We start from the raw sequence: 26122 nt of genomic DNA on the forward strand, positions 1-26122 counted from the left end.
GGGAAATTCACCACAGCCTGCACTTTGGCGGGTAAGGGGATGGCACCCTGTGGAGAAATGCGGTGCCCCAAGAAATCGATCTTGGGCAAACCAAATTGGCACTTAACAGGGTTAACTATAAGGCCGTGTGAATCAAGGCACTTGAAAACTTCGTTTAAGTGCGACAGGTGTTCCTCCGGTGAAGGGCTGGCCACAAGGATGTCGTCTAGATAGACAAATACAAAATCAAGACCTCGCAAGACTGAGTCCATCAGTCTCTGAAAGGTCTGTGCCGCCCCCTTCAGGCCAAAAGGCATACGGAGGAATTCAAAGAGGCCAAAAGGGGTTATTACTGCAGTTTTTGGCACATCTTCTGCCTGTACCGGAACCTGGTGATAACCGCGAACGAGATCAACTTTGGAAAAGATCACGGCTCCGGCCAAACGTGCGGAAAAGTCCTGGATGTGCGGAATTGGATAACGGTCGTGTGTGGTTACATTATTAAGCCGACGAAAATCACCGCACGGCCGCCAAGAACCGTCACTTTTGGGCACCATGTGCAATGGTGAGGCCCACGGGCTGTTGGAACGCCTCACGATGCCCAAGCGCTCCATCGTCGCGAACTCCCCTTTCGCCATTGCCAATTTTGCCGCGTCGAGGCGACGAGCGCGGGCAAAAACTGGCGGGCCAACCGTGGGAATGAAATGTTGTACCCCGTGTTTTGTATCGGCATTGGAAAAGGCGGGTGTGGTTAACGACGGATAATCGGTAAGCAGGCGTTCATAAACGTTACCTGACGTTAAATAATTTGCGTGCGTCAACGCTCCAAGCCCTCCAGCCTCACATGGGAAAGTGGCGAAAGAGATGGCGTCGATCAAACGACGGTTAGCAATGTCCACAAGCAGTCCATGAGCGCATAAAAAATCCGCGCCGATTATCGGAACTGTAATCGAGGCCACAATAAAGTCCCACTCGAATTTTCGTTCGTGGAAACACACAGTTACCGACCTGGTGCCAAAGCTGGCGATGGGCGAGCCGTTAGCTGCGCGCAGGGGAGGCCCACATCCACCTGCCGTTTTGTCCGAGGCCGTGGGCGTCAGCAGGCTTACTTGTGCCCCGCTGTCCACCAGAAAACGTCTACCTGACGAGGAGTCTGTGATAAAAAGCAGCTCGCTTTCGTTGCCGGCACCCACGGCCGCTATTGGGTGCCGGCGCTGGCGTTTCCCGGAGCCTCGTAGGTGCAGGGTGGTGTGCAGCGTCGGGCCTTGGCGCCAAACCGCTGGTGGAAAAAACAGAGGGCTTTCTCGTGTCGCTTCCGCGTGACCACTCCGGCTACTAGGGTCGGGTCGATGTTCGCTGCCGCTCCGCCGAGGGGTTCGGCCGTCACGCTTTGCACGGCGAACCTCCGTGTCGCCAGCAGCACCCGGTCCGCTTCTTCAGCCAAACCTCGGTAGTCGCCGGTGGCTAGGCACGTCGAGTTGGCTAGCACGGCGCGCACAGAGGCCGGTAGCTGGCGAAGGAACACGTAGGGGAACAGGAATCCGCCGTCATCCGAACCCAGTAGCGACAACATTTTGTCCATCAGGTCCACTGCTGTTCCGTCGCCGAGTCCGGGAAGAGAAAGAAGCCTGTCTGCTCTCTCAGAGGCCGACAACGTGAACCGTCGGAGCAGCAGGTGTTTGAGCGCTGCGTATTTTTCGCTCGGTGGAGGTGCACGCAAGAGAGGCAGCACACGACGAGTCGTCTGTTCGTTGAGAGACGCCACGACCAGATAATATTTCGGCTCATCTGTCGTGACGCCTCGTAGGTGGAAAAGCGCTTCCACATGTTGGAACCACGAAGCCGGGTCGCTACTCCAAAACTCGGGCAGCTTCGCGGCGTAGGCGGCAACTGCGTGCTGAGGCGCCGGTCGTGCCGGCATGGCCGTGGAAGATATCTCTTCGTCTGCTGTCATGAACATTTCGAACGTTGGGGTCACCAGTGTAGCAGTTGAGGAATGAGAACACACGGTCGATTGGAGTACGTCTTTATTCCAACTGCTAACAAGGAGAAAGTAAAGTAAAACCGAAACTGCAGTGAAATATATGTGACATAAACCCGCCCCCTCCCGTACACCTGCTGGGTGAGATGCCCGGTCCCAGTGCCCGCCACAATACAATCAATTGATGCATTGACGTTGTCTTGTTTCTTAAATGTTCAATTATTTTCATCGAATAGTTTTTTTTTATAAGATTAATTGGTTCCCTGGCTCATCCTAAATACCATATTTCATATAAAAACGGAGAGCCGGCTCGGACGCGTGTGCTTGTGTGCGTGTGTGCGTGCGCGTGTGTGTGCGCGTGACGGTGTGTGATACATGTCAACCAATGAGCATGTGTCGTGGTAGACATTGTTTTTTGTCAAAGCTTGCTCGACAGTCACAAAATACACTCCCACTGGAAGAAATCTATGGGTGAGAATCATTTATTCACATCAATTAGTTTTTATTGATAATTGGTTTTTTCAAGTAACATCATTTGTCCTGTGAAAAGGCAATGACTCTTATCACAATCTATATTTAATATGAATAGTTGGTTCATACTCGTGAATATAAAAAGAAGCTATCCCTGAGCAATGAAAATATACATTTGACAAAAAGAAATATTTTGTGTCTTTGTGGTGTGTCAAGTAATTAGTTTGAATGATCTGTACAATAGAAGTGATGTCTTTGAAATACAACTCCCATCGATGAAATAGAGAAGTCGGGGTTTATATTGAACGCAGAATGCGAATCTGAAGCCGCAGCACAGGAAGCAAGCGATCTAAAAAGGAGCGTATTGGTTTTACACACAAATGAGAAAGCAGTTGAAGAGATAAGAGCAGACACTAATGGCCTTCAGGTACTTTCCTTCATTTTAAAATGTAAGTCTTACATTCGACAAAAGCAATATTTTTTTTTGAAACGCTGATCTTTGTTGGACTTCATTTGCGAATACGTACTTTATTGAAACAACGGTTCACACTTTTGGGGTTGATTGCATGTGTGTTTTTGTTGTTGTTTTGAAGAAACACTCAGTGAAAGAATGTAACATTAAATGAATCAAATTAGTACATTTTTTGTGTGACAGAAATTAAAGACAACTTTTGAATTAGGATGTGATAGTGTTGTGTTAATACAATTCCAACATCTGGTGAAATGAATACACCTCTCTCAAAAAGGGAAATCCAGATATCATGTTGGGCTCTCTTAACATGAAAGTGCAGTTGTACCTAAAATAATGGCTTCAGACTTATCGAATGTAGAGCTTAGTCTGCATATAAAAAAATTATACAGAGCTTGTGTTCGTAAGCAGGAAGTGGTTTGTGACCTGTGGTTTCATATCAGACTCCAGTGACCATATGTTCACACAACTGTTTAAATATTGTGACAATTACGGTGATGGAAACAGCTACTCCATTCAAATGATGTTGCATATTATTTTATGTGAAGCAAACTAATACAACACAGTGTCTTTTTTGTTTAGCTCGTGAGGATCAGAGCGCGATGACACTCAGTGAGGAGGATATGGAGACAACAGTTCAGGTAAGAAAAACTGCTGGTTTTTAAAATTTATTGACCTGATGGTTGCTCTGTGATGTATTTGCATCAATTACAGTTGATGTGTGACTGCAGACATGACTACACACAGACGCATTCTCATTTCCCTTTTTTGCCGCATTTCATAAGGAGTGCAAAATTTGAAGCGCTTGATCGTATGTGTCATTTCTGCCCTACTTGTGAAATGAGTAAGAAGAATCATGTGATTCTTCTTTGAAGGCAGAATTTACTTCTGGTAACTGAGCGTGAGGTACAATGTGAAGCGCAGATTGGTAGGTCAAATTTTCCCAGGTTGCTGGTTCCTGTGTTGACCTCTGGCCGGCCTGGAGCAGCGAAATGCCCACGTAGATGACGTTTGACGTCAATGGTGTCAAACTAATTTTTGCCGTGGCCCACATTGTAGTTACGGTTTACTCTCAGGGACTATTATGAATTTGGGCAAACCATTAGAATACTTAATCCCTTTCACATATTACATCTCGAGCGCTCAACAAATTAACGAATAACTAGTTTTCAAATTTGAAGGAAAAATATTGACTGTTAATGTTGTTTACATGGGACAATTTGAAATTTTGGTTCAGACATGGCACTGGACATGCTTGATTTGCTTTCGTGGGCTGAAGAAAATGATCGGTGGGACGGATCATTCACTTTGCCACCTGTGCCCAAGGGGTTTTAATTCAACAGCTCTACCCACTCTGCAGTTGGTGGAGGATATTAAGTGCAACTTCCAATGCCAGTCTACATTACAGTAGTTCGAAACAAATTTGGTCAAATAGTGACATCTTGTCAGTATGAAGAAAAGCTTGACATTTCGTGTCCTTTCTTTCTTCTAGCATCACAGTTTGATTAGCTCCATCTGCTCCTGCTCAAAAAAATGAGATTCAATGAAAAGGCTTTGCAGCGACAGAGTCTCAGTATTAGCCAATCGTTGCTTCCAGGTCATATTTCAGTTTTTCCCCTCCTTGTGTTTTACTTTTTGATCATTTGTTTAAAATCTGAAAATAATAATCATAAAAGGATTGTGTTTAAATGATAAACATCAATGAAGTGATAGAATTCTAAGCCTTAACAATACAAAAATGTTTGCATTTTATTTTCTGAGGGCAGTTATCTAAAAAATCAAGTTTTTAAAACATAACCCTTATTTAAACCGCTGAGGGGGAAAAAATCAGATGCAACATGACAACACAAACAGGAAGGAAAGGCTACTGTCTTCAAGGTTCTATGCCATCAATTTTTTTTCCCAATGTATATCAGAGGTCAAAATGAGTAAGGGATATGGTTTATGTCTGACGTTTATGCAGTTTCTCAATTGTTCGCAGTGGGCAATAAAAGGGGAAATGCAAAACAAGCAGATCAGGTCGTCACCTCATTATGACGTATGAAGTCAACCTCTGTTATTCAAGTACCTGCAGACATTGATGTGACACGCCCACTCAAATCTGGAAAAATGCCTGTCACAAGACAAAAAAATAAATAAATACCCACAATAAATGGATTGAACTGCTTGGTTAAATACATTGAGTACAGTATAATTTAGGAAACAATCCAACTGTCCCCTGTTGTCACCTGTTGCAAACGTATCTGTTGTCACCTTTCAGAGATGGAGGAGTACACACAACTCTTATGTTGTCTCATAAAGGCAACAAGTGTTGTGTGTGTTTGAAGTAGACCACTGAGGGGCTCAAAGAGTGCAACAACAAAACTGGAAAGAGCAGTGCCGGCCGGCCGGGAGGTTGACTCAATCGATGCTCGCATGGTGGCCCCGCACCTTCGCTATTACTCACGGCACTGCCTGACTTCTCGGAACCAGGAACCGCATAGAGGAACTTGATTCAACGTGAAACTGCCTTGAGCTGTTTATTGTTGAGCGGCCGCCTTAAAGTGACCACAATTTGTTGAGTCAAATGAAAATATCAATAACACCCATTGCGCGTTTTCATAGTTCCAATGTATCGAAAGTGACGATCTGATTGTCAATGTGAGGTTTCGCGTTTGAATATTCAACCTGACTCATTGCCATACTTTTCACAGCTTACACAACTTTGTATTTGTCTGGTAATACTGGTTCACGCTCAATGTCATGTGCACAAGGAACACTTTTTTTGAATAGCTCCTTCTCTTCTTCTGTAAACTTCTCTAAGAAGACAATTTTGTGCAGACTCGTATTGTTTCATTTCTATTTCCTTGCAAACCACAAATAGTGACATTGTCAATTCCTTTCACTGAGATTGTGGGCTGTTTGAAAGGTGTCAGGGATGCAATAACGACTTTTGGGGTGTCCTATAGATTTATTCATTCATTTTCCAAAACACCTTCTCCTCACTAGGGTCGCTGCTGTCTTCGGACAGGAGGCCGAAGACACCCTGAACCGGTTGCCAGCCAATTGCCAGGCACACAGAAACAAACAACCATTTACACACACACACACTCACACTAAGGAACAATTTTAAGTGTTCCATACACGACTTTGGAATATGGGAGGAAACCAACAGACCAGGGAGAAAACCCACATAGGCACAGGGGAGAATACTGTAAGCAAACTCCACACGGACCTCCACATTGAACCTGGTTAGTGTACTGTGAAGTCATTGTGCTAACCACTTGACTGCCGGGCCACTTGGAGATTTTTTTTTAATAAATTGTGAATTTCGATTTTAGCAAAACACAAATACATAGCAACTGCCATTTGCTACAGACAAGATATGCGTTGATATGGTGAAAAAGATATCACTTTTATTGAGCCGATTCAGCCAAATGAATGCCCTAAACTGAAAGCTGCATCAAAATAGCTCACGTCGAAACAGCCGACATCCACTCTGAAGGATATTTGTTGTAAATAATGAAACTTGATGTAAACACTTTACTGTCTCATCCATTCAAATTAGAGTCGTGGCTTCATTCCGTGACCTTGTATCGCAGATGGTTGCCTTGACGTGACCACGAGAGACCGATGTGCACCTTTTCCATTATATCTATACTATTACTTTTGATGACAGATGTGATAATTGTGTGAATTTAATTAACGTTGAATTCCAGTACTGTCTGAGGAGTTCCCGCCACTTTTCGCAGCACTTTCAATACCACGGACGAGATGACGCACATTCAGCGGGATCTGTTTGGCGCTGTAGTCGGCCAAGGCATCATTAGTACAGGCGGGCCAGTCGAGCTCCGTCTCATTTTTCAACCTCCTGGTGTTTTGCTCTTTTCCTTGTTTAGAGAACATACATTTTTTTAAATACAAATATACATATATGAATATACTGATGTCACAAATCACAATATATTAGTTCTCTATTAGCTAGCTAACTTTCTATCTATTTGAGTTATTCCGGGTTGAGTGAACGCTTGCACGTGGCTGCCACTGCTCACCCACAGAAAAACTGATCCTGTGACTGTAAAGTGACCTTGAGAGTTTTGAAAGGCACTTATAAATGAAATGTATTATTATTATTATTATGCAATTTCCCCCATTGGCTTCATAAAGTACTGTATACGAATGGGGGTAGTTGTTGTAATGCAGTGCTTTTGTCCAACTTAGACATATCCCTCTGTCTCTGTCCACCATGAATGTAAGGAAGGATCCAGCCTGCTGCATATGGAGAAGAAGCTATTTGTATCAAGTCTTCACTCCTTCATGAAGGAACGGGGTTCACCCATTGAAAGGATTCCACATTTGGGCTTCAAACAGAGTGAGTGTGTGACTGCTCAAAACTGTAAGAAAAGTTTATTGAAGTTAATTTATTATCTGCTGGTTTTTACTCCCAGTTGACCTTTGGATGATCTTCAAGGCAGTTGACAAGTTGGGTGGATATAATTCGGTAAGTCAGTTTCATCCATTGAAATATTCATTTAATGCTTGAGCAAACTACACAGATGTTTATCAAGTGGAAGAGGAGCATTTGGCAAATACTAAAATCTCAATACATTATTATGACTACAGTATGATGAATCGCGTTATTTCGTGGCATTTTGCAGTCAATTCACCACTTCTCATTTCCAAACTAACAATATAAACATTGATATATGCACCACGCCCATCCATCCATTTTATCACCTTTTCGCCACAACGGTCACAGGTGTGCTGGCCCATGAATTCTCTTCTAATCTATTGTTCATATACAGCTGCCGAAATGCGTCAGCACTTTGTTTATTATAATGGAGACTTGACTGCAATATATTTGTGAAGTTAGAAAAAATAAACATCATTCTTACTCATTTATTCATGTTCACTGCTTGGATCATACAAGCACCAACCACTTTATCAAGAAAATTCCAGTCATCCGTCATTCTCGTCCGAGAGCAGTGTCGGTGCATTCTCAAGCAAACTCTTACCTGACCTATGCCTCAGGCCGCCACTGGAAATAAGAGACTGCTGGCCCTGCATCGAAAAAGGACAGTGGTGACAAAATAGGCACACGCATTAGTAATCACAATTTCTTTCCTAAACAGCACTGAATGGATTATGACATGTTTGTTAATGCCATCAATTTCCCAGGTGAATTAATCCTCAATAAGAACACTTTTTTCCCCCACAGCATCTCATGTTGTGCCATTTAGGTGGGCGGGGGGAGGGGTCTTTGCCATTTTGAGGTTACAACACGGTCTAGTGAATGACTTTGTTCTATTGTGTAACAATACATTTTCATGCAGAACAAGAGGGGCACCACTCAGTTGCTGCTGTACAAATATTCAATCCAGTGTTACATGGCGTGTACCACTGGATTCAAGTGGTTGATCTGAAGAAGTCCTATTAGTGGCTAGAGCAGTTTTTCAATCTTTTATGAGCCAAAGCACATTTCTTTCATTGAAAAAAAATAATAATGTGGCACGCCACTATCGCAAAAATGTGAAAAAAAGCTAATTTTAACAATTAAGTGTTATAGTAATTAATTAATAAATAATAATAATAATACATTTAATTTATAAGCACCTTTCAAAACACTTTCCAGTCACAGGATATTTTTTCTGCAGGTGAGAAGTGGCTGTTACTATAAGTGATTTTTTTTTTTTTACCATTGATTGAACATTTTTAACATGATTAAGACAGAGGCTATTTCCGAGTGGGAAAATTCTGAATATTGTCTACAATTTGAAAATGGGTTCCTATTAAAATGGATCTTTGTGAATTCATGTTTTTACTAATTTCATACAAATGGTTATGGCAAATGCATGTGTATTGAGTTAAAACAGCACTAGTGAGACTACTATGTTGCGTTTTTTTATGTATGTCATGAATAATGTCACAAAGCAATATTGTCTCCAGGTGACCGCATGCCGCCTGTGGAAGAAAGTGTACGATGAACTAGGAGGAAGTCCCGGGAGCACCAGTGCTGCAACCTGCACTCGCAGACACTATGAGAGGTACAGCCAATCAGATATTACCTGTATTCATTGATGTTTATCCATACATTTTGACTCACCTTGCAGGCTAGTGTTGCCTTACGAAAGACACTTAAAAGGAGAAGATGATAAGCCTCTGCCTCTCAGTAAACCAAGGAAGCATTATAAAAGGAACTCGGGAGGGAAAATAAAAGCAATGTGGAAGGGGAAAAGGAGCAAAGCAGACAAAGAAAAAGAGGTATCAAGATGTCATTCTTGATGAAAGTTTCCTGTGTCGTGATTATTACAACTTTCAACTATTTTTTTTTGGCAGAGGTTGCTTCAAGAGATGGTTAGTCCGACTGCAGCAGTGGTGTATCCTGATTCTGCTTTGTGGTCAGCTGACACTGACAGACCTCAGCCACAAACGTCTCTTACCCCTGACCTTCATGCATATTCACACCTGCTGCATAGCCCCGCAACAACAGCCTGGTCTCCGAACACCTCCTCAGCATTTGGAAAGGTCATCTCTCCTTTGGAGAAAAAGAAGCGCATAGCACAGGCCAGCCTTCGAGCAGATCCACAGGGGGCGAGTGACAGGGCTTCTGTTATCCATCGCTCCACGTCATCACCCTCAGGCAGCCACAAGTGTGACTCCTCTGAAAGTTCGCTTGGCCCTCTCTCTTCCTCCTCCTTCTCCTCCAGGAGCCCATCCCTTTGCTCCATCTCATCAGAGGACGAACAGAACTCTGCACCAAACTCAGATTTGGCCCCCGACGGTTTTATAGGAAATGATGACACCCCCAGGGGACAAACATCAAAAGATCCAACAGGAAAGAGGAAAGACAGAGATCAACTGAACTCATCAGGAGATAAAAATCACATTCGAGAGCCTAAAGATTCCACCAAAGACCTCATACATTCTTTGAGTAATTTGAAGTCTGACTGTGTAACAACATCTCGTGGTTTGATCAAAGTTGTGAAAAAATCGTCACAATTACCGCGCCCCGCCCCTATCTGGCCAGGCCAAAGAATCCAACACAAGGCTTTGACACATCACGGCAAATCTTTAAAAAATATGCCTTCATACTCATTACCCTCATGGGAAACGTTCAGGGCAATGCCAACAAAGTTTCCTCCCACCCAGCAGAGGCTATCCCACGCCACTTACGTCACGCCGTTTTACAACATGTCAACGAGAGACTCTCATCACCAGATGACGCTGCAGCAAACGGCCTTCCACCCCAGAATGAGAATACCTCAGTCTCAGCTCCCATACCGCCATCTTCCTGTCACTACGCCTCACTCTGCTCTCATTTACCCTTACCCGTATGCCATCCCTCTGTGGGGTCCCAGCACTTCATACACCATTCCCACCTTTTATTTTCAACACTGACTATGATTCATTCATTTTAGCTCCAGGAGTTTGCAATTTCAACTTGTGGAAAAATACCTTGATGACAAGTTCCGTGGAATTTCCAAACATGCATTGCTTTGCAAATTCATGGATGGGTGGATGGGCATGTTTTCATATTTTCTCCATTTTTACTAGGATTTCCATTATTTGAACTCGATGCTTTTTGCGGAAATGTTTGGTTTTTTTTCAACCAAAAATACAGGGGGGGGGAACAACACTTTTTGGGAAGGACAATTAGTTCAGTAGTCCATCTAGTAGCAGTAGATGACAAACGATATTATGTTCCCACCAGTTACCTTTGATTCAACAACTTTGTACCTTTTTGTTCAGCTGGGTCTTAGATTTCACACACAAGAAGCACATTTGCAAGTACCGTCAACTGAAAGAAGTCGATGAGCATTTCAGATACTTTTGGGAAGATATGTTATATGTTATAGGTTATTTAGCATTTCATATTATTATATGTTATTACAGTAAAGTCTCGTTATATCGATATTCAAGGGAGTCCGAAAAAATATCAATATAACCGGGACTATCGATATATCCGACCCTGTTTGCATGTAATTTTCTCCGTGCGTGCATAGAAATAGTATCGATATAACCGGGACTATCGATATATCCGATATCGATATAACGAGACTTTACTGTATATATTGTAATGTCATGAGAGGCTAGCTCTCAGCGGGACAGGACAAGGAGCGCAATGGGCGACAGGTTTGAATACAAACAAAGGTTTTAATAAAGGGTGTCAGGGGGAATTCACAAGTAACGAAGGCAAGAATAGTGTCTCTTCCAATATTTAAATCATAATAAAGTCTCTTCTGAGGTGAAACTGAAGACGGAGTTCTTTTCCATGAGTTTCTAGGCCTCACCCCTCTTGATGTCCTCCTCATGTAGCCTAGCCACCTTTAGCAAGGTCCAAATCCAGTCTCCTGTCGTATGGCCCCAACTGGCAATGAGTTCCACGCAGCAATCAGTTTCTCCACAGAGCACAGCAACAGAGCTTGTCTCTTGTCCTGCCAATCAAGCCGTGATCAGCCACAGGTGTGGTGTTTGAATTGCTGCCTTCCACCAGATGGGGCCAAAACTCTCTCTGGGTGAAGCCATCTTAGGGGGATGTATTTGCCCTCTAGAACCCAGCCTCTCGTGACATCACAATATGTTGTTTACCATTGCATATTGCAACTATGCATATTACGTCAGTTTTGGTTCCTTTTTAAAATGCACGAAAGATCCACTGCTAAAAATGTGACGATTGCAGTATCGCCTTCAATTTAATTTGAAACATTTCAGAATCTGAATCAGAATCATTTTTATTGCTATGTAGAACACACAAATAATTTGTTTCCGGCAGAAGACGCTGCACTAGTCATCATCCAAAAATTGGAAAGAGCCACCATACAGTTCTATTTGGGTTACTGTTTAAAGAGTTAATGGCTTGGGGGAAGAAGCTGTTTAAATGTCTGCTGGATTTGGTGCGCATGGATCGGTAGCGCCTGCCTGAGGGGAGTAGCTGGAAAAGGTGGTGGGCAGGGTATGAAGGGTCCAGTAGGATTTTCCACGCCCTAGTTTGGATTCTTGCAGTGTGCAAGTCCTTGAGAGTGGGTAGGGCGGTGCCAATTGTTTGTTCTGCCGTCCTAACTGTTCGTTGAAGTCGGATTTTGTCCATTTTTGTGGCGGCCCCGAACCAAACGGCGATGGAACAACACAGGATGGATTCGATGACAGCCGTGTAGAAATGTTGTAGCACCTCCTGTGGCAGGCCATGCTTCTTTGGCAGCCTCAGGAAGTACATCCTCTGGTCCTTTCTCAGGATGGAGTTGGTGTTGACCTCCCACTTCATGTCCTGGGAGACTGTGATTTACAAATACAGGATGTCAAAATCCTGGTACAAGCTGCAAAGTTTAATAAAAGTTCAGTCTTCACTTTTAATTTGCACATACAGTACTTGAAATAATTGAAGTTGTGAACTTGTGATGTTTTTAAAAGAGCAACTGCTTTATTTTGTGATCTCTTTCTATTTACATAATCTGATTTGTCAAGTAATCGCGACTGCTATCGGTCATGAGTCCACTCGCAAAATAATTTAGTGGCAGCCCTTTTCTAAAGTCTTTCAAAATGTATCAGCAGAGTATCTGAAGAAAACCCACACAATCCGGAATTCAGAGTTGAACTCTGAACTGTGAGGAGACATTCTAAATCTGACTGAGCATACAGCCCCCTATTTAAAAAATATATATGTATGTAAAATTCATGATCGCAGGGATAAACTTTTATGTTATGCAGCAATGTTAAACCATACACAGTTGAGTAGTGACCTCATCCGGTAGTTGTCGAATTCAGCTATTGTCAGAAGACATGAATGCATGACATATGGCAAAGTAATTCCATCAGGATAAAATTACAAAATCTGAGACCTTTTTTTCCGGTAATGAATCTTGAATTACATTTTCTCTTCATTTAAGAAACTGTGGTCTTAATTTCCTGAATGTAAGTCACAGCTTCACTGATCTCTATCAATGAAAATGACATCGGCTATTGGAACCATAAATGGGAAATTCATTTATGCCAAAGTCTGTTTCAATTGAAAAGCAACTGTGTCACCTTCTTTTCGCATACCATACAGATTCTGATGGTCATGGAATTTCACTGACAGTAGAAAAAAAATAAGAGAATACCCAGGTACATTTTAATTCTCACAGGCTAAAAGTTATACAGTCACTAAAAATAGTCCCAAAAATTCGAGACGGTGGAAGTAAAAATTTCATCTAATTGCACCAGTGCTACTAGAGATGTATTTTTTAAATTACTAGTCGTTCGTATTTGTTGTTCAAAGAAATAACAGTAACACACTGCAGCTACACGACACTACAGTTTTTGTCCATTCAACAGTTTGTGAACATTTTTTTCTTGCAATTTTTTAAGGTTCCAAACTCTTCTTTATAACCCTGGAGGAAATTAATAATACCACACAATAACCAAAGTCCAATTCCACCCGACTCCTGTATATGATAACATGGGAAATAGAATAATACTAATGTACTGTAGTTAAAGCCATAATAATCTCCACATCTTCTTCTTTTCCTTTCGGCTTTTCCCTTCAGGGGTCGCCACAGCGAATCAGTGTCCTTGTTGCGTCACACGCGTGTATGATTTTGAAGTGCGCTTTTCAACACTTTCATGTCTTTCAATTCCTTGATCTCCTTGATGTGCGTATCACCCTGACGCATAGCACACGCTTGCAAATTGTATAAAAGGAGCTGTCGCGGGACAGAGAGATTGGGCGAACCACGAGGCAGAATCACATCAGAGTCATCTCGGGCCCACGCCCGGCTCACGCCGGGCGTGGGACGGACATCACGGCACGACTTGCTCAACTCCACGCCACGATCAAGCTCTGCGCGTCACCTGCCTGGGAGATCTGACAACGAACCTACTTCCAAATAAAGAGAAACATCAAACTCTTTATTGGCGAGCTAGCCAGGAGGATTTTTTTCCCTCCTCAGCCCAATCAACTCTCCAAATGGAAAGACCCAGATTTCCCAGCCGCCTATGAACCCGGCATCTTCACAGCAAGACCCCTCGAGCCGAGCTCCCGATGGGCCGCCACCACCCGTGGGCGCCCCGACCCCACCGTGAAACCTGCCGCACCCTGATGGCCTACATCGTCCAATTCGCCTGGCAACTCTGCTACTAGCTGCATCGTATATGTCCACGATCGCACATCGTCGGACATCGCTTATGTCCACGATCGGACATCGTATATGTCCACGATCGGACATCGTTGGACATCGCTTATGTCCACGATCGGACTTCGGGAAGACGCTTCATGGCCGACACGGCCGCCGACGTCAGCGTGCTTCCTCAGCGTCCTGCAGAGCGCCATGGCAGCGCGATCATCGCCACCGTCGCCGATGACCGGCCTGTCCGGGCCCGGCAGCATGGCCAATCCCACGCACCTTCGTCCTCACAATCCCTCATCGATTGTCCGACATCTCACGGTGAGAAGACCTTCCGGCATCGACTCGACGGCCGCGAGGAAAGTTTCCATCGATCGACTCAAACTGGCAGTCGTGAGCACTCTTTGCCGTGCTCCCGTACAACGACTTCAGGCACCACGAAACCTCCTCGGCAACCTCCCCACCGACCCTGCCACGCCCGGTGACCGTCATCTTGCCTGGCCTCACCATGTCGCAGAATGACTTTTGTTTTTATTTCTTTTTCCTTCATCGCTTTCACCGACTTCGGATCCAGGAGGGGAGCCCTGTTGCGTCACACGCGTGTATGATTTTGAAGTGCGCTTTTCAACACTTTCATGTCTTTCAATTCCTTGATCTCCTTGATGTGCGTATCACCCTGACGCATAGCACACGCTTGCAAATTGTATAAAAGGAGCTGTCGCGGGACAGAGAGATTGGGCGAACCACGAGGCAGAATCACATCAGAGTCATCTCGGACTCACGCCGGGCGTCGGACGGACATCACTGCACGACTTGCTCAACTCCACGCCACGATCAAGCTCTGCGCGTCACCTGCCTGGGAGATCTGACAACGAACCTACTTACAAATAAAGAGAAACATCAAACTCTTTATCCTCCATCTAACCCGGTTTTGTGCATCCTCTTCTCTCACACCAGCTACCTTCATAATAATCTCCATATGATGGTATGGAATTTTGTGCATTGATGCACATGGCACTACGAAGAATAAAATATACTGTAAATCATTTGTCCATTCAGGAAAGTAGCCAATTTGTTCTTTTATCTGCTAAAAATTATACAGTCACTAAAAATAGTAACTGGCACGGCATATTTTAGCGAATAACCACTTCTTCGACAGTGACTTAATTATCAAAACATGCGAGATTAAGCCCCTTTGCTTTAAAAATATATCTCTTATCAAGTGCAAACCATGTGGATGTTCCCAATAACTATTTAAAATCTCGTTATTCAATTGCTGCATGAAATAAATATGCCCAATTACCTGGGCTAGCCACTATACCTTCCAGTCTAAAATCAGGATTAAAATAAAAAAATCTCGCGAGAACATCCAAAGAGGCGCGAATAAACAAGTGACTTGTTGCTATCGACGGTTCGCTAGCACATTAAGCAAACCGAACTTCGGCTGAACTGCTTTCATTGTCGTAAAAATTCAATCTGACACCACACATTAAATGTCGAACCCGCTCTGTGACAACGACCTCAGCCAAGAAGAATGTCAGGAGGATGACATGACCCCAGCCGACTTGATCGCAAAATTGGAGGAGGCTAGTTGTAGTTGTTTTCGAAGTAGTGTACAATGCTGATGTCGTTCTCATGTTTATCTCTATCTCAGGCTTGGCTAAATGAAAAGTTCTCTCCGGAGCTGCTACCCAACCTGTCCGAGGTGGTGGAGTGTGTCATGGAGCAACTCACACACATGGTATGTTGTTGTGCGACCCCCTTTCCCCTTTTTATATTTTTTAAACCTCAACTTTCAAGAAAAATATAAGGGAATCCTAAAACATCTGATAGACTTGCTGTCTGTTGAGATCTTCAGCGCTTTCCCGATGCATTTGGGAGAATAAAGAGTCGAGATGGTACTCTAGTTTAGATCATACAAGTAGGATATTTATTTGCCGGAGCACAGAGAGCAGCCGCTGCGCTCATCGTACGAGAAGTCCAAAAAACATACATAAACTGGCTTTTATCGCTGTCAAGTCACGTGATGTCGCGTAGTGGCTGGGTTGCCAGATCAGCTCAGTATTACAGCATTACACAAAATGATACAATGTAACTTTCTTAACACCCCCACTTATACTCAGTTTGCTGTAATGTAAACCAAGATAAACAGAACAATGTGAACTCTGTCTTGCACATTTCACATTTCAACACAATTGTTTTTGCGTATTGGTAGTCATCAATAATGAAATCACCGTCCCATATGATTTTGATCACCTTGTCACTTCTTGACTTCTTGACATACATACAATAATCACCTGGGTTTTGCTTATACTCATTATCGGTGAAATAATCATATAACACCTTGTTCCCGTTTCGGCCAGATTGTTTGAAACCGTAAAGTGATTTTTCTACTTTGTAAACTAGACTATCATCCTTTTCTTCATTTTCCAGAGCTGCTTTTTTAAGCACCACTCTTATACCTGTTAGATTGGCTGTTGGTGAAAACGTCTCTCCATAGTCTATGTTTTCCACCTGTCTCTTGCCCTTTGCTACAAATCGTGCTTTGTATTTGTCTCTGACGTCTAGATCACGTTTGATAGCATATACCCATTTACCCCCCACTGTTTTCTTGCCCGCAGGTAGGGTTGTTACAGTAAATGGATTGTTGTCATTTAATGACTGAATTTTCTCATCCATGGCTTTTGCCCATTCTTGAGAATAATTTGATCTCATTGCCTCTGCATATGTTTGCGGAACACCACACGCAGCTCTGTAACAGTAGTCTACTGTGGTGTGTGCCCCATCGTTATCGCTATACTCAATCACAAAATCATCAAAGTGACTAGGTTTCTTTCTTTCCCTAGTAGGATACCTTCTTTTTTCAGGTTCATCATTTGTGTCACTTTGTCGTGTGAGTTTATGTTCATTTAGCCTAATCTCTGTGACTGCACTTTCGCGTGCATCCCTGTCTTTTACACATGACTCTTGGGCTCTCTTATTAGACTTCTGAAAGACCTCACTAGTCTTAGGCCTTAATCTCATGCCATAATATGTGTTTTCATCTGTTTCATTTATCTGTGTCTCTTTGTCAATATGTAAATACAGTAAAGTCTCGTTATATCGATATTCAAGGGAGTCCGAAAAAATATCGATATAACCGGGACTATCGATATATCCGACCCCGTTTGAATGTAATTTTCTCCGTGCGTGCATAGAAATAGTATCGATATAACCGGGACTATCGATATAACCGGGACTATCGATATATCCGATATCGATATAACGAGACTTTACTGTAGTACAACTTTCCATACACATGTATACCATATTTTGTCCCACCTTTCGTAATCAGTGAATTTTTACCTTCTTTAAATATCAATGTTGCCCCGTTGGCGGTTGCTTTCTTTACAGACAAAATGTCCTGGGAGTATGAAGGAATGTATAAAGCGTCTTTCAGCGTTGCTTTATGTCTTTGTCATTTGATGTCTATCAAAGAGACCTCAGCATCTCCCCTTTTATGTGCGACTCCGCTGCATTGTGTGCCGTCTGCCAGCTCCACGCGGTGTCTTTCCGGTTTGAACGTGCTGTCGAAATTCTTGAACATGGTCACGTCGGTGATGATATGCGAAGTGGCTCCCGTGTCCACCATCAATCCTCTCTCTCTGATGTCGCGACCCAACTGCTCCCTTGATCTGGTCTTGCTGTCCCTCATCTTGAGCACGATGTCGGTGTTGCCATCTTCTGACGCTTTACTGACGTCATCTCGTCTGTACTTGTCCTTACAACTGCACGTTGCGTCTTTATGTGTCTTGCTTTTGCAATGACTACACCATGTCTTCTGTCGACATTCTCTTGCTTTGCGGCCTTTGAAAAAACTTGAAACACATGATGCTTGTGTCATCACTGTACTGGTCACGGGTGTTGGTTTTGGTGGTTTGTCGTCCACTTCGACCCTGTGTCTTCATCACACTGTCCCCTGACTCAGTGTTCATTTTCTCAGTTGCTTCAAAACTCCGTAGCTTAGTCTTGAAATCTGCAAACTTGATTTCATCATTTGAATGCCTCACATGTATTGCGAATGGCTTGAAACTTGCTGGTAGTCCTTTTAATACCATGGCAACAAGTAGTCCAGATCCCAAAGTTTCTCCCGCATTTCGGAATGCTGTGATGGCGGTTTCGGCTTTGATGATATAGTCTGTAACACTTTCATCGTTCCTCCTTTGAAGCTACGTGAGCGTGGTGTACAGATTTATTATCCATGGTTTTCCTTTCCCTTATAATATTCCCTCAGTATCTTCAAAGACTTTCTTCCATCATCAGGTGCATCTCTTATTATTAGTGAGAGGCTCTTGTCATCAAGCATATTTATCAATTCAGCATACGCATCTGCATTTTTCTCTGCATCCGTAGCCATTTCGGAACTTCTCGCCGGCTCGCTTAGCACGGTCTTCTTTAGTCCCAATAAATGAAAATGTCCGAGCATTTTTGTTTCCCATATCTCGTACTTATCTTCATCTCCGTCGAAGGTGCCTGCTTGCCCTTCCTTGATCCATCTTGACCGCTGTTTAGCCGGTTAGCGATAGCCTCGTTTGCTCACCGTTCTTTCAAGTCTTGATACACTTCTGTCTTCACCTTATCTCCCAAACGTGTCCTGGGCCCATAACCTGTTGAGATCTTCAGCGCTTTTGCGATCCATTTGGGAGAATAAAGAGTCGAGATGGTCCTCTTGTTTAGATCATACAAGTAGGATATTTATTTGCCGGAGCACAGAGAGCAGCCGCTGCGCTCATCGTCGTACGAGAAGTCCAAAAACATATACATAAACTGGCTTTTATCGCTGTCAAGTCACGTGATGTCGCGTAGTGGCTGGGTTGCCAGATCAGTTCAGTATTACAGCATTACACAAAATGAGCATACAATGTAACTTAACACTGTCATTTTGAACAAGGGTCTGGAGACGTTTCTGTGAATCGATGCAGCGGTGTGACCATGGTAACACCTTCGCTGACTAACTTGACTAAAAAGAGATATACCTCCGATATCACAGATTTTTAATTTAGCATTATGCTTCTCTTGACCATGACATGATCATTAACTTTATTTACAAACTCGAGGTCCGGGCGTGAACAAATAGGATACACTAGATAAAGCATATAACACTTTTCATACACATACATTAGTCGGCGCAAGTCCCTTATTGTTGAAATTAAAATTTTGGGTAATGCATAGAATGAAACCAAGAAATGTCGTTTCAAAATTGTTCCCACCATTGTTGTAACATATAACTTTGGCAAAGAAAAATCTAAAGTAAACAACTGTGCAAATGACAAGTGTGCACACCTTTGACCGGGGAGGAAGCTTTGCTAAACATTTTGGGATGAGATTCAGAACACACCTGCTACTTTTTGAAGTGCTTCAACAAACAGCAACTAAAATTTGCTTTTACAGTATTAAAAAAACTCCCACAGTATCAGTGTTCTTTGCTAAAAAATTGTTTCAGTCTAGAAAGCTTGCCAAAGAATTTGAAATAAAATGAAACATAATAGAAACAATCATCATCAAGTGGAGAAAAAAATACTGAAAAAATGACAAGAAAAATTGATCAGGGAGATGGCTAAGGAGCTGACAGCAAAATTTGAAGCACTGCAGAAATTTATACTGACTGTTTAGCACCTACGACAAATATCTTGCATCACCTTCATGTCTGGCAATTGGTGTAGGACAGTTTTTGACTTGTTTACCCTGATTTTTTTTTTTGCATTCCAGAAATGACACTCTAAGTCGTACATTTTGATAATTTTCCAGAAGTAGAACTAATCACAACTGAGTACAAAATCAAATTAATTTGAACATTTTTTGCCATTGTTGTTTAGTTCAACCTCAAATGAAATGAAAGAATAAATAGGTTGCCAATTGACAATAAATCTTCTTCTTTTCCTTTCGGCTTTTCCCTTCAGGGGTCGCCACAGCGAATCAATGTCCTCCATCTATCCCGGTTTTGTGCATCCTCTTCTCTCACACCAGCTACCTTCATGTCCTCTTTGACCACATCCATAAACCTCCTCTTCGGTCTTCCTCTCGGTCTCCTGCCTGGCAGTTTAAGATTCAGCATCCTTCTCCCGATATAGTTGCTCTCTCTCCTCTGGACATGTCCAAACCATCTCAGTCTGGCTTCTCTGACTTTCTCTTCAAAGCCTCTAATATGAGTTGTCCCTCTAATGTACTCATTCCTGATCCTATCCAACCTGGTCACTCCCAAAGAAAACCTCAACATCTTCAGCTCTGCTACCTCCAGCTCTGCTTCCTGTCTTTTCTTCAGTGGCACTGTCTCCAGTCCAAACATCATGGCTGGTCTCACCACTGTTTTATACACTTTTCCTTTCATCCTAGCTGAAACCCTTCTATCACACATCACACCTGACATTTTTCTCCAGCCGCCCCAGCCTACCTGAAGACGCTTCTTCACCTCTTTTCCACACTCTCCATTGCTCTTGACAGTTGACCCCAAGTACTTAAAATCCTCCACCTTCTTTATCTCTTCTCCCTGTAGCATCACTCTTGCACTTGGATCCCTCTCATTCACACACATATATTCCGTTTTGCTGCGACTGATCTTCATTCCTCTCCTTTCCAGGGCATTTCTCCACACCTCTAGTTTCTCCGCCACCAGTTCCCTGTTCTCGCTACAGATCACAATGTCATCTGCAAACATCATGGTCCAAGGAGATTCTTGTCTAACATCGTCTGCCAGCCTGTCCATTACCATAGCAAATAAGAAGGGGCTCAGAGCTGATCCCTGGTGGAGTCCCACCTCCACCTTGAATTCCTCAATCACACCGACAGCACACCTCACAACTGTCCTACAGTCATGATACATGTCTTGCACCGGTCTGACATACTTTTCTGTCACTCCAGACTTCCCTTGCAATACCACAGCTCTTCTCTGGGCACCCTGTCGTACGCTTTCTCCAGATCTACAAAGACACAATGCAATTCCTTCTGACCTTCTCTGTACTTCTCTATCAGCATTCTTAAAGCAAACACTGCATCTGTCGTACTTTTTTTTTTTTGGCATGGAGCCATACTACTGCTCACAAATGTTCACTTCTGCTCTTAGTCTAGCTTCAACTACTCTTTCCCAGAGTTTCATTGTATGGCTCATCAACTTTATTCCTCTGTAGCTAGTACAACTCTGCACATCTCCTTTGTTCTTAAAAATGGGCACGAGTACACTTCATCTCCATTCTTCAGGCATCTGTTCACCATCTAAGATCTTGTTGAATAACCCTGTCAGGAACACCACCACCACCTCTCCAAGACACTTCCATACCTCGATTGGTATATCATCAGGCCCGAGTGCCTTTCCCCCCTTCATCCTCTTCAGCGCCCTCCTCACTTCATCCTTGCTAATGTTTGCTATGTCGTGGTCCACAACAGTCACGTCTTCTACTCTTTGTTCTTTCTCATTTTCCTCATTCATCAAGTCTTCAAAGTACTCTTTCCATCTTGCCATCACACTACTGGCACCGGTTAATACATTGCCATCTCTATCCTTAATCACCCGAACCTGCTGCAGGTCCTTACCATCTTTGTCTTTCTGTCTCGCCAGCCTGTAAAGATCAGTCTCGCCTTCCTTGCTGTCCAGCCGAGCATACAAATCATCATAGGCCTCTTGTTTGGCCTTTGCCACCTTTACTTTAGCCGCGCGCTGCATCTCCTTGTACTGCTGTCTACTCTCGTACGTCCTCTCAGTGTCCCACTTCTTCTTTGCTAACCTCTTTCTTTGTACACACTCCTGCACCTCCCCATTCCACCACCAAGTCTCCTTATCTACCTTTCTTCCACTCGATACACCAAGTACTTTCTAACCTGTGTCTCTGATTATGTTCGCTGTAGTTTGCCAGTCATCTGGAAGGACCCCTTGCCCACCCTGTGCTTGTCTTACCTCCTTCCTAAATGTCATGCAACACTCTTCCTTTTTCAACTTCCACCATTTTGTCCTCACATCAGCCTTTGGGTTCTTCATCTTTCTCACTGCCAGCGTCATCCTACACACCACCAACCTATGCTGTCTGGCTACACTCTCACCAACCACTACTTTGCAGTCACTAATTTCCTTGAGATGGCGCCGTTGACACAAAATGTAGTCTACCAGTGTACTTCTGCCTCCACTCTTGTAGGTCACCCTATGTTCCTCTCTCTTCTGAAAGAAAGTATTCACAATAGCCATTTCTATCCTCTTAGCAAAGTCAACCACCAACTGTCCTTCAGCGTTCCATATCTGGAGTCCAAACCTGCCCATCACCTCCTCATCATCTTTGTTTCCTGCTCCAACATGGCCATTGAAGTCTCCACCAAGTACAACCCTCTCACTTCTTGGGATGTTCTGTATGACTTCATCAAAGTCCAACCAAAATTTCTCCTTCTCTGCCAGCTCACATCCTACTTGTGGGGCATACCCGCAAACAACATTGAACATCACGCCTTCAATTTCTAGCTTCAGACTTATCATTCTATCTGATACTCTTTTTACTTCCAAGACATTCCTAACAAACTCCTCTTTTAAGATAACCCCAACTCCATTTCTGTTTCTGTCTTCACCATGATAGAACAACTTAAACCCTGACCCTAAGCTTCTAGCCTTGCTCCGTTTCCACCTGGTCTCCTGGACACACAGTATGTCTACCTTCCTTCTCTGCATAATGTCAACCAACTCTCTACTTTTACCTGTCATTGTTCCTACATTCAAAGTTCCTACTCTTAGTTCTATGCTCTTGGCGTTCCATTTCTCTCTTTTCCTCCGGGCACACATCCCTCCTCTCCTTCTTCGACCAACAGTAGTCCATTTTCCACTGGCACCCTGAAGGTCAACAGTACCAATGGTGGCCGTTGTTAACCCGGGCCTCGACCGATCCGGTATGGGATTCATAGGTTTGATTCGCATATTTGTTTTGGCAATTTTTTTTACGTCGGATGCCCTTCCTGACACAACCCTATGTATTTATCCGGGCTTGGGACCGGCACAACAAGACACTGGCTTGTGCCCCCTTGTGGCTACATTTTGCCAATTGACAATAAATATCAAAGTAAAAACATGGGAATGCAAAAAGCTAAATTTAATAACAGGAAAAGCCTACTTGAATAGCTAAACATTATATGGGGTAAATCTTTGGCAAGTTTCTGCTTCCTCTCATTTAACATGAATTGAATGTGATTGTTTTATTTTTTTGTCTTGGTTAAGTTGTACGGTTTGTAGATCACATTAATTGTGGACATGTATTTTAAATTATTTTATCTTGATCTCATTTTTAATATCACAACCTGTCGGGGTTTTGCAGACTTTTCATGTATGGTATGTTTGTATATTCCACTGAGTCTAGTCATCCCTTACTTTCTCCAGGAAGCAAACCTACAGAGGGTGAAGAAAGGTGACCCCAAAGCCAGCATCCATCGCATGGAGATTGACCGAATCCGCTTTGTGCTGTGCAGCTACCTGCGCTCTCGCTTACAGAAGGTCACAGTTCAGCAAATGTTTTTCAGCTCGGCTGGCATTTCATACTATGTATTTGACACCGTGGTTTTGTGTGTTTTTGGGTTTAGATTGAAAAGTTCTTTCCACACGTTCTTGAGAAGGAAAAGTCTCGCAGCAAAGGAGAACCAGCACTGCTTTCACCTGAGGAGTTCGCCTTTGCTAAAGAGTGAGCTAAGCATAGTACAGGACAGCAGAACCGACATCCACCCATGTATTATGGGGCTTGTTGTCATTAGCGTCGCGGATAAATCGGAGCCTTAAAAAATTCCTCAAAGTTCCTCAGCTTTAGAGTCAGCATGCATGCTAGCCTATATTTTTGAAAACAACACTCAAAAGTGGCAATGCCTTTCGGACGTAGGTGTCTATGATTGACAGCCACAATGACCAACTACGCTCCAGATACAAATACTATACACCAAGACTACACACACAAAAAGTAATAGAATATGACCCCCGAAGAATAAACTATGACCTCAGTAATTCTTATGGTAGGACAGTCTATGATAAATAAACATACAAAATACGATCCGAATAAAAAACTAATCTGAAACTTGATATAAAAGAAATGTTCACAAACGCTACTATCCCAACTCACTACTGAGGCATGTACCAGACTGGCCCTCTGTCGTCGCACAACTACGTCGAAATGATTTCAGAAATCTAAATTCCTATGCAGTACAGTGTTTATCCTGAAGATGACGCCACATAGACAGTATTAGCCCCAAATTCAAGAGTTCAACAAACATTCACTAAAATGTGAAATCAACGACCAGAGGATGTTCACAAGATTACGAGACACTCGTTTGTACAGTTTCTAAAGAAAAAAAATGTTGTGTTGGGGTGGGAATCCGTTTAAAGGCAGATGCAACTTTATTTGTGTACTCCAGAAGCATGAGACAACATGGCACATTTAGAATATTGTGAAGCTGGTCTCAAATTTAATGTCTTGATTCACACTTGAGTGAAGTTGCAGAAACCTTGTTAGGTAGATGTACCCCACTGTGCTTCTCAAAATCAAGTACCATTGCACCAGATTTTGGTGCAATGGTACACGATCGGTGAACGAATGACTGGAGAGTGTTCCATCGGCTTCAACGTTTTAATCTCACAGTACATCAATATAGTTTAGTTGTGTTTCACTTTGGATTGGATTGGATATGCCTTTGAAGTACTAAACATCTAATCATTTAGAAATGATTGACTTCAATTCATTTTCAATATAACTTAACACAATACATTAGAACCATATTTTTTTCCTCGTTGTTAACTTTTAAATTGTGCTTCATCTTCATTCGCAAACTGTCCAAAATATTTTTGGGGGGTATACAACCTCGGTTTTGTTATTGCTGAACTACTTTATGGATTCAATCAATGCACATAATTTCATGGCAAAAGTTGTTTTAAAAGAGGAAGAGGTAGAGTTGTGTTGGCCCTAGTATATTTTTTTAGTTGTGTGCTTGCTTTTTACACGTGTATGTTTTTATTGGCACGAGTATTCTTTTTTTCAGTTGTGTCCTTGCTGTTTACGTGTGTTGTCCAGGTATGCTGCAAACACAGAAAGCCACTTAAAGTCTGTAGCACTGAACCACATGCCCCCCATCTTGCAGACACTTGACATGCTCAAAGCAGGTACGGTGTTCTCATCTTGTCTAGTTTTTGCACACGTCGGTTGGAGACGGCTTTGAATACTGATTCTGGTTATTTTGATTGAAACTCAGTGCCAGCCCCATGCCTTGATTCTTTTGTTTTCCTGCGAGTGAAGGAGACACAAGAAAACATCTTAGTGGAGCCCGAAACCGATGATCAGAGGTACTTCACTCTTGTGGGGCTCTCTGATTATGACACACACTCACGCACGCACACACACACATATATACAGTGATACCTCAACTTACGAACGCTTTAGCTCACAAACCTTTCGCCTTATGAACATTAAATTCGCAAGCATATAGTCTTGGCTGACGAACCAAACCACACGGCCTGGCGGACTAGTTTTTGGCGGATGAACACCAAACCGCACGGTCAAACAGCGCCACGGTGGCTGGCGGACTAGTTTTCGTCACCCCCTTTCTTTGAGTGCAGACTGTAATGTCATGAGAGGCTAGCTCTCAGCGGGACAGGACAAGGAGCGCAATGGGCGACAGGTTTGAATGCAAACAAAGGTTTTAATAAAGGGTTTCAGGAGGAATTCACAAGCAACAAAGGCAACAATAGCGTCTCTTCCAATACTTAAATCATAATAAAGTCTCTTCTGAGGTGAAACTGAAGACGGAGTTCTTTAACATGTGTTTCTAGGCCTCACCCCTCTTGATGTCCTTCCGAGGTAGCCTAGCCACTTTTAGCAAGGGTCCAAATCCAGTGTTCTGTCGTATGGTCCTAATTGGCGATGAGTTCCATGCAGCAATCAGTTTCTCCACAGAGCACAGCAATGGAGCTTATCTCCCCGGCCTCCACACTCAGAGGCCTTCCACCAGATGGGGCCAAAACTCTCTCTGGGTGAAGCCATCTTAGGTGAATGTATTTGCCCTCCAGGACCCAGCCTCTCGTGACATCGCACATCCCCCCTTGAGACCGACGTCCTCGGCGGGGTCAAGGATGCGGAACAGGCAAGGAAGGCCTCCCTTCGGGAG

The 26122-nt window shown here is 43.2% G+C and overlaps 2 protein-coding genes across 8 annotated transcripts in view; both read left to right on the top strand.

Annotated features, from left to right (window-relative positions):
• Window positions 1-2383: 2383 nt before the first annotated feature.
• Window positions 2384-12502, top strand: arid5a (AT-rich interaction domain 5A). 7 transcript variants are annotated; one of them, XM_088994736.1, is made up of 7 exons: window positions 2384-2431; window positions 3483-3541; window positions 5161-7251; window positions 7328-7380; window positions 8826-8923; window positions 8990-9140; window positions 9216-12501. In XM_088994736.1, the coding sequence occupies exons 3-7, from the start codon at window positions 7158-7160 to the stop codon at window positions 10275-10277; spliced, it is 1458 nt and encodes a 485-aa protein (XP_088850862.1). In that variant the 5' UTR covers window positions 2384-2431; window positions 3483-3541; window positions 5161-7157; the 3' UTR covers window positions 10278-12501. The 7 variants fall into 7 exon arrangements, with proteins under 7 accessions (XP_088850862.1, XP_088850857.1, XP_088850858.1 ...); XM_088994731.1 differs by having other exon boundaries at window positions 2416-2431; window positions 7137-7251; window positions 9216-12502; XM_088994732.1 differs by lacking the exon at window positions 2384-2431 and adding an exon at window positions 2566-2880 and having other exon boundaries at window positions 7137-7251; window positions 9216-12502.
• A 2866-nt stretch (window positions 12503-15368) lies between these two features.
• gins4 (GINS complex subunit 4 (Sld5 homolog)) overlaps window positions 15369-26122 on the top strand; it is a 16245-nt gene continuing 5491 nt past the window's right edge. Inside the window, exons 1-6 of the mRNA XM_088994743.1 lie at window positions 15369-15564; window positions 15633-15719; window positions 23361-23474; window positions 23561-23658; window positions 25033-25121; window positions 25211-25301. Of these exons, the coding sequence (XP_088850869.1) occupies window positions 15472-15564; window positions 15633-15719; window positions 23361-23474; window positions 23561-23658; window positions 25033-25121; window positions 25211-25301 (572 nt within the window). The 5' untranslated portion in view covers window positions 15369-15471. The remainder of the gene's footprint in view (window positions 15565-15632; window positions 15720-23360; window positions 23475-23560; window positions 23659-25032; window positions 25122-25210; window positions 25302-26122) is intronic.

The sequence above is a fragment of the Hippocampus bargibanti genome, linkage group LG04 (genome assembly GCF_051943395.1).
Source record: "Hippocampus bargibanti isolate YZ-2025 linkage group LG04, ASM5194339v1, whole genome shotgun sequence".
Taxonomy (NCBI): Eukaryota; Metazoa; Chordata; class Actinopteri; order Syngnathiformes; family Syngnathidae; genus Hippocampus; species Hippocampus bargibanti.

Excerpts from the sequence above, each read along its gene's own strand:
- arid5a (XM_088994731.1), top strand. Across the intron at positions 7,252-7,327 it reads ACATTTGGGCTTCAAACAGA|TTGACCTTTGGATGATCTTC; the intron begins GTGAGTGTGTGA and ends TTTTACTCCCAG. Across the intron at positions 9,141-9,215 it reads AAGCAGACAAAGAAAAAGAG|AGGTTGCTTCAAGAGATGGT; the intron begins GTATCAAGATGT and ends TTTTTTTGGCAG.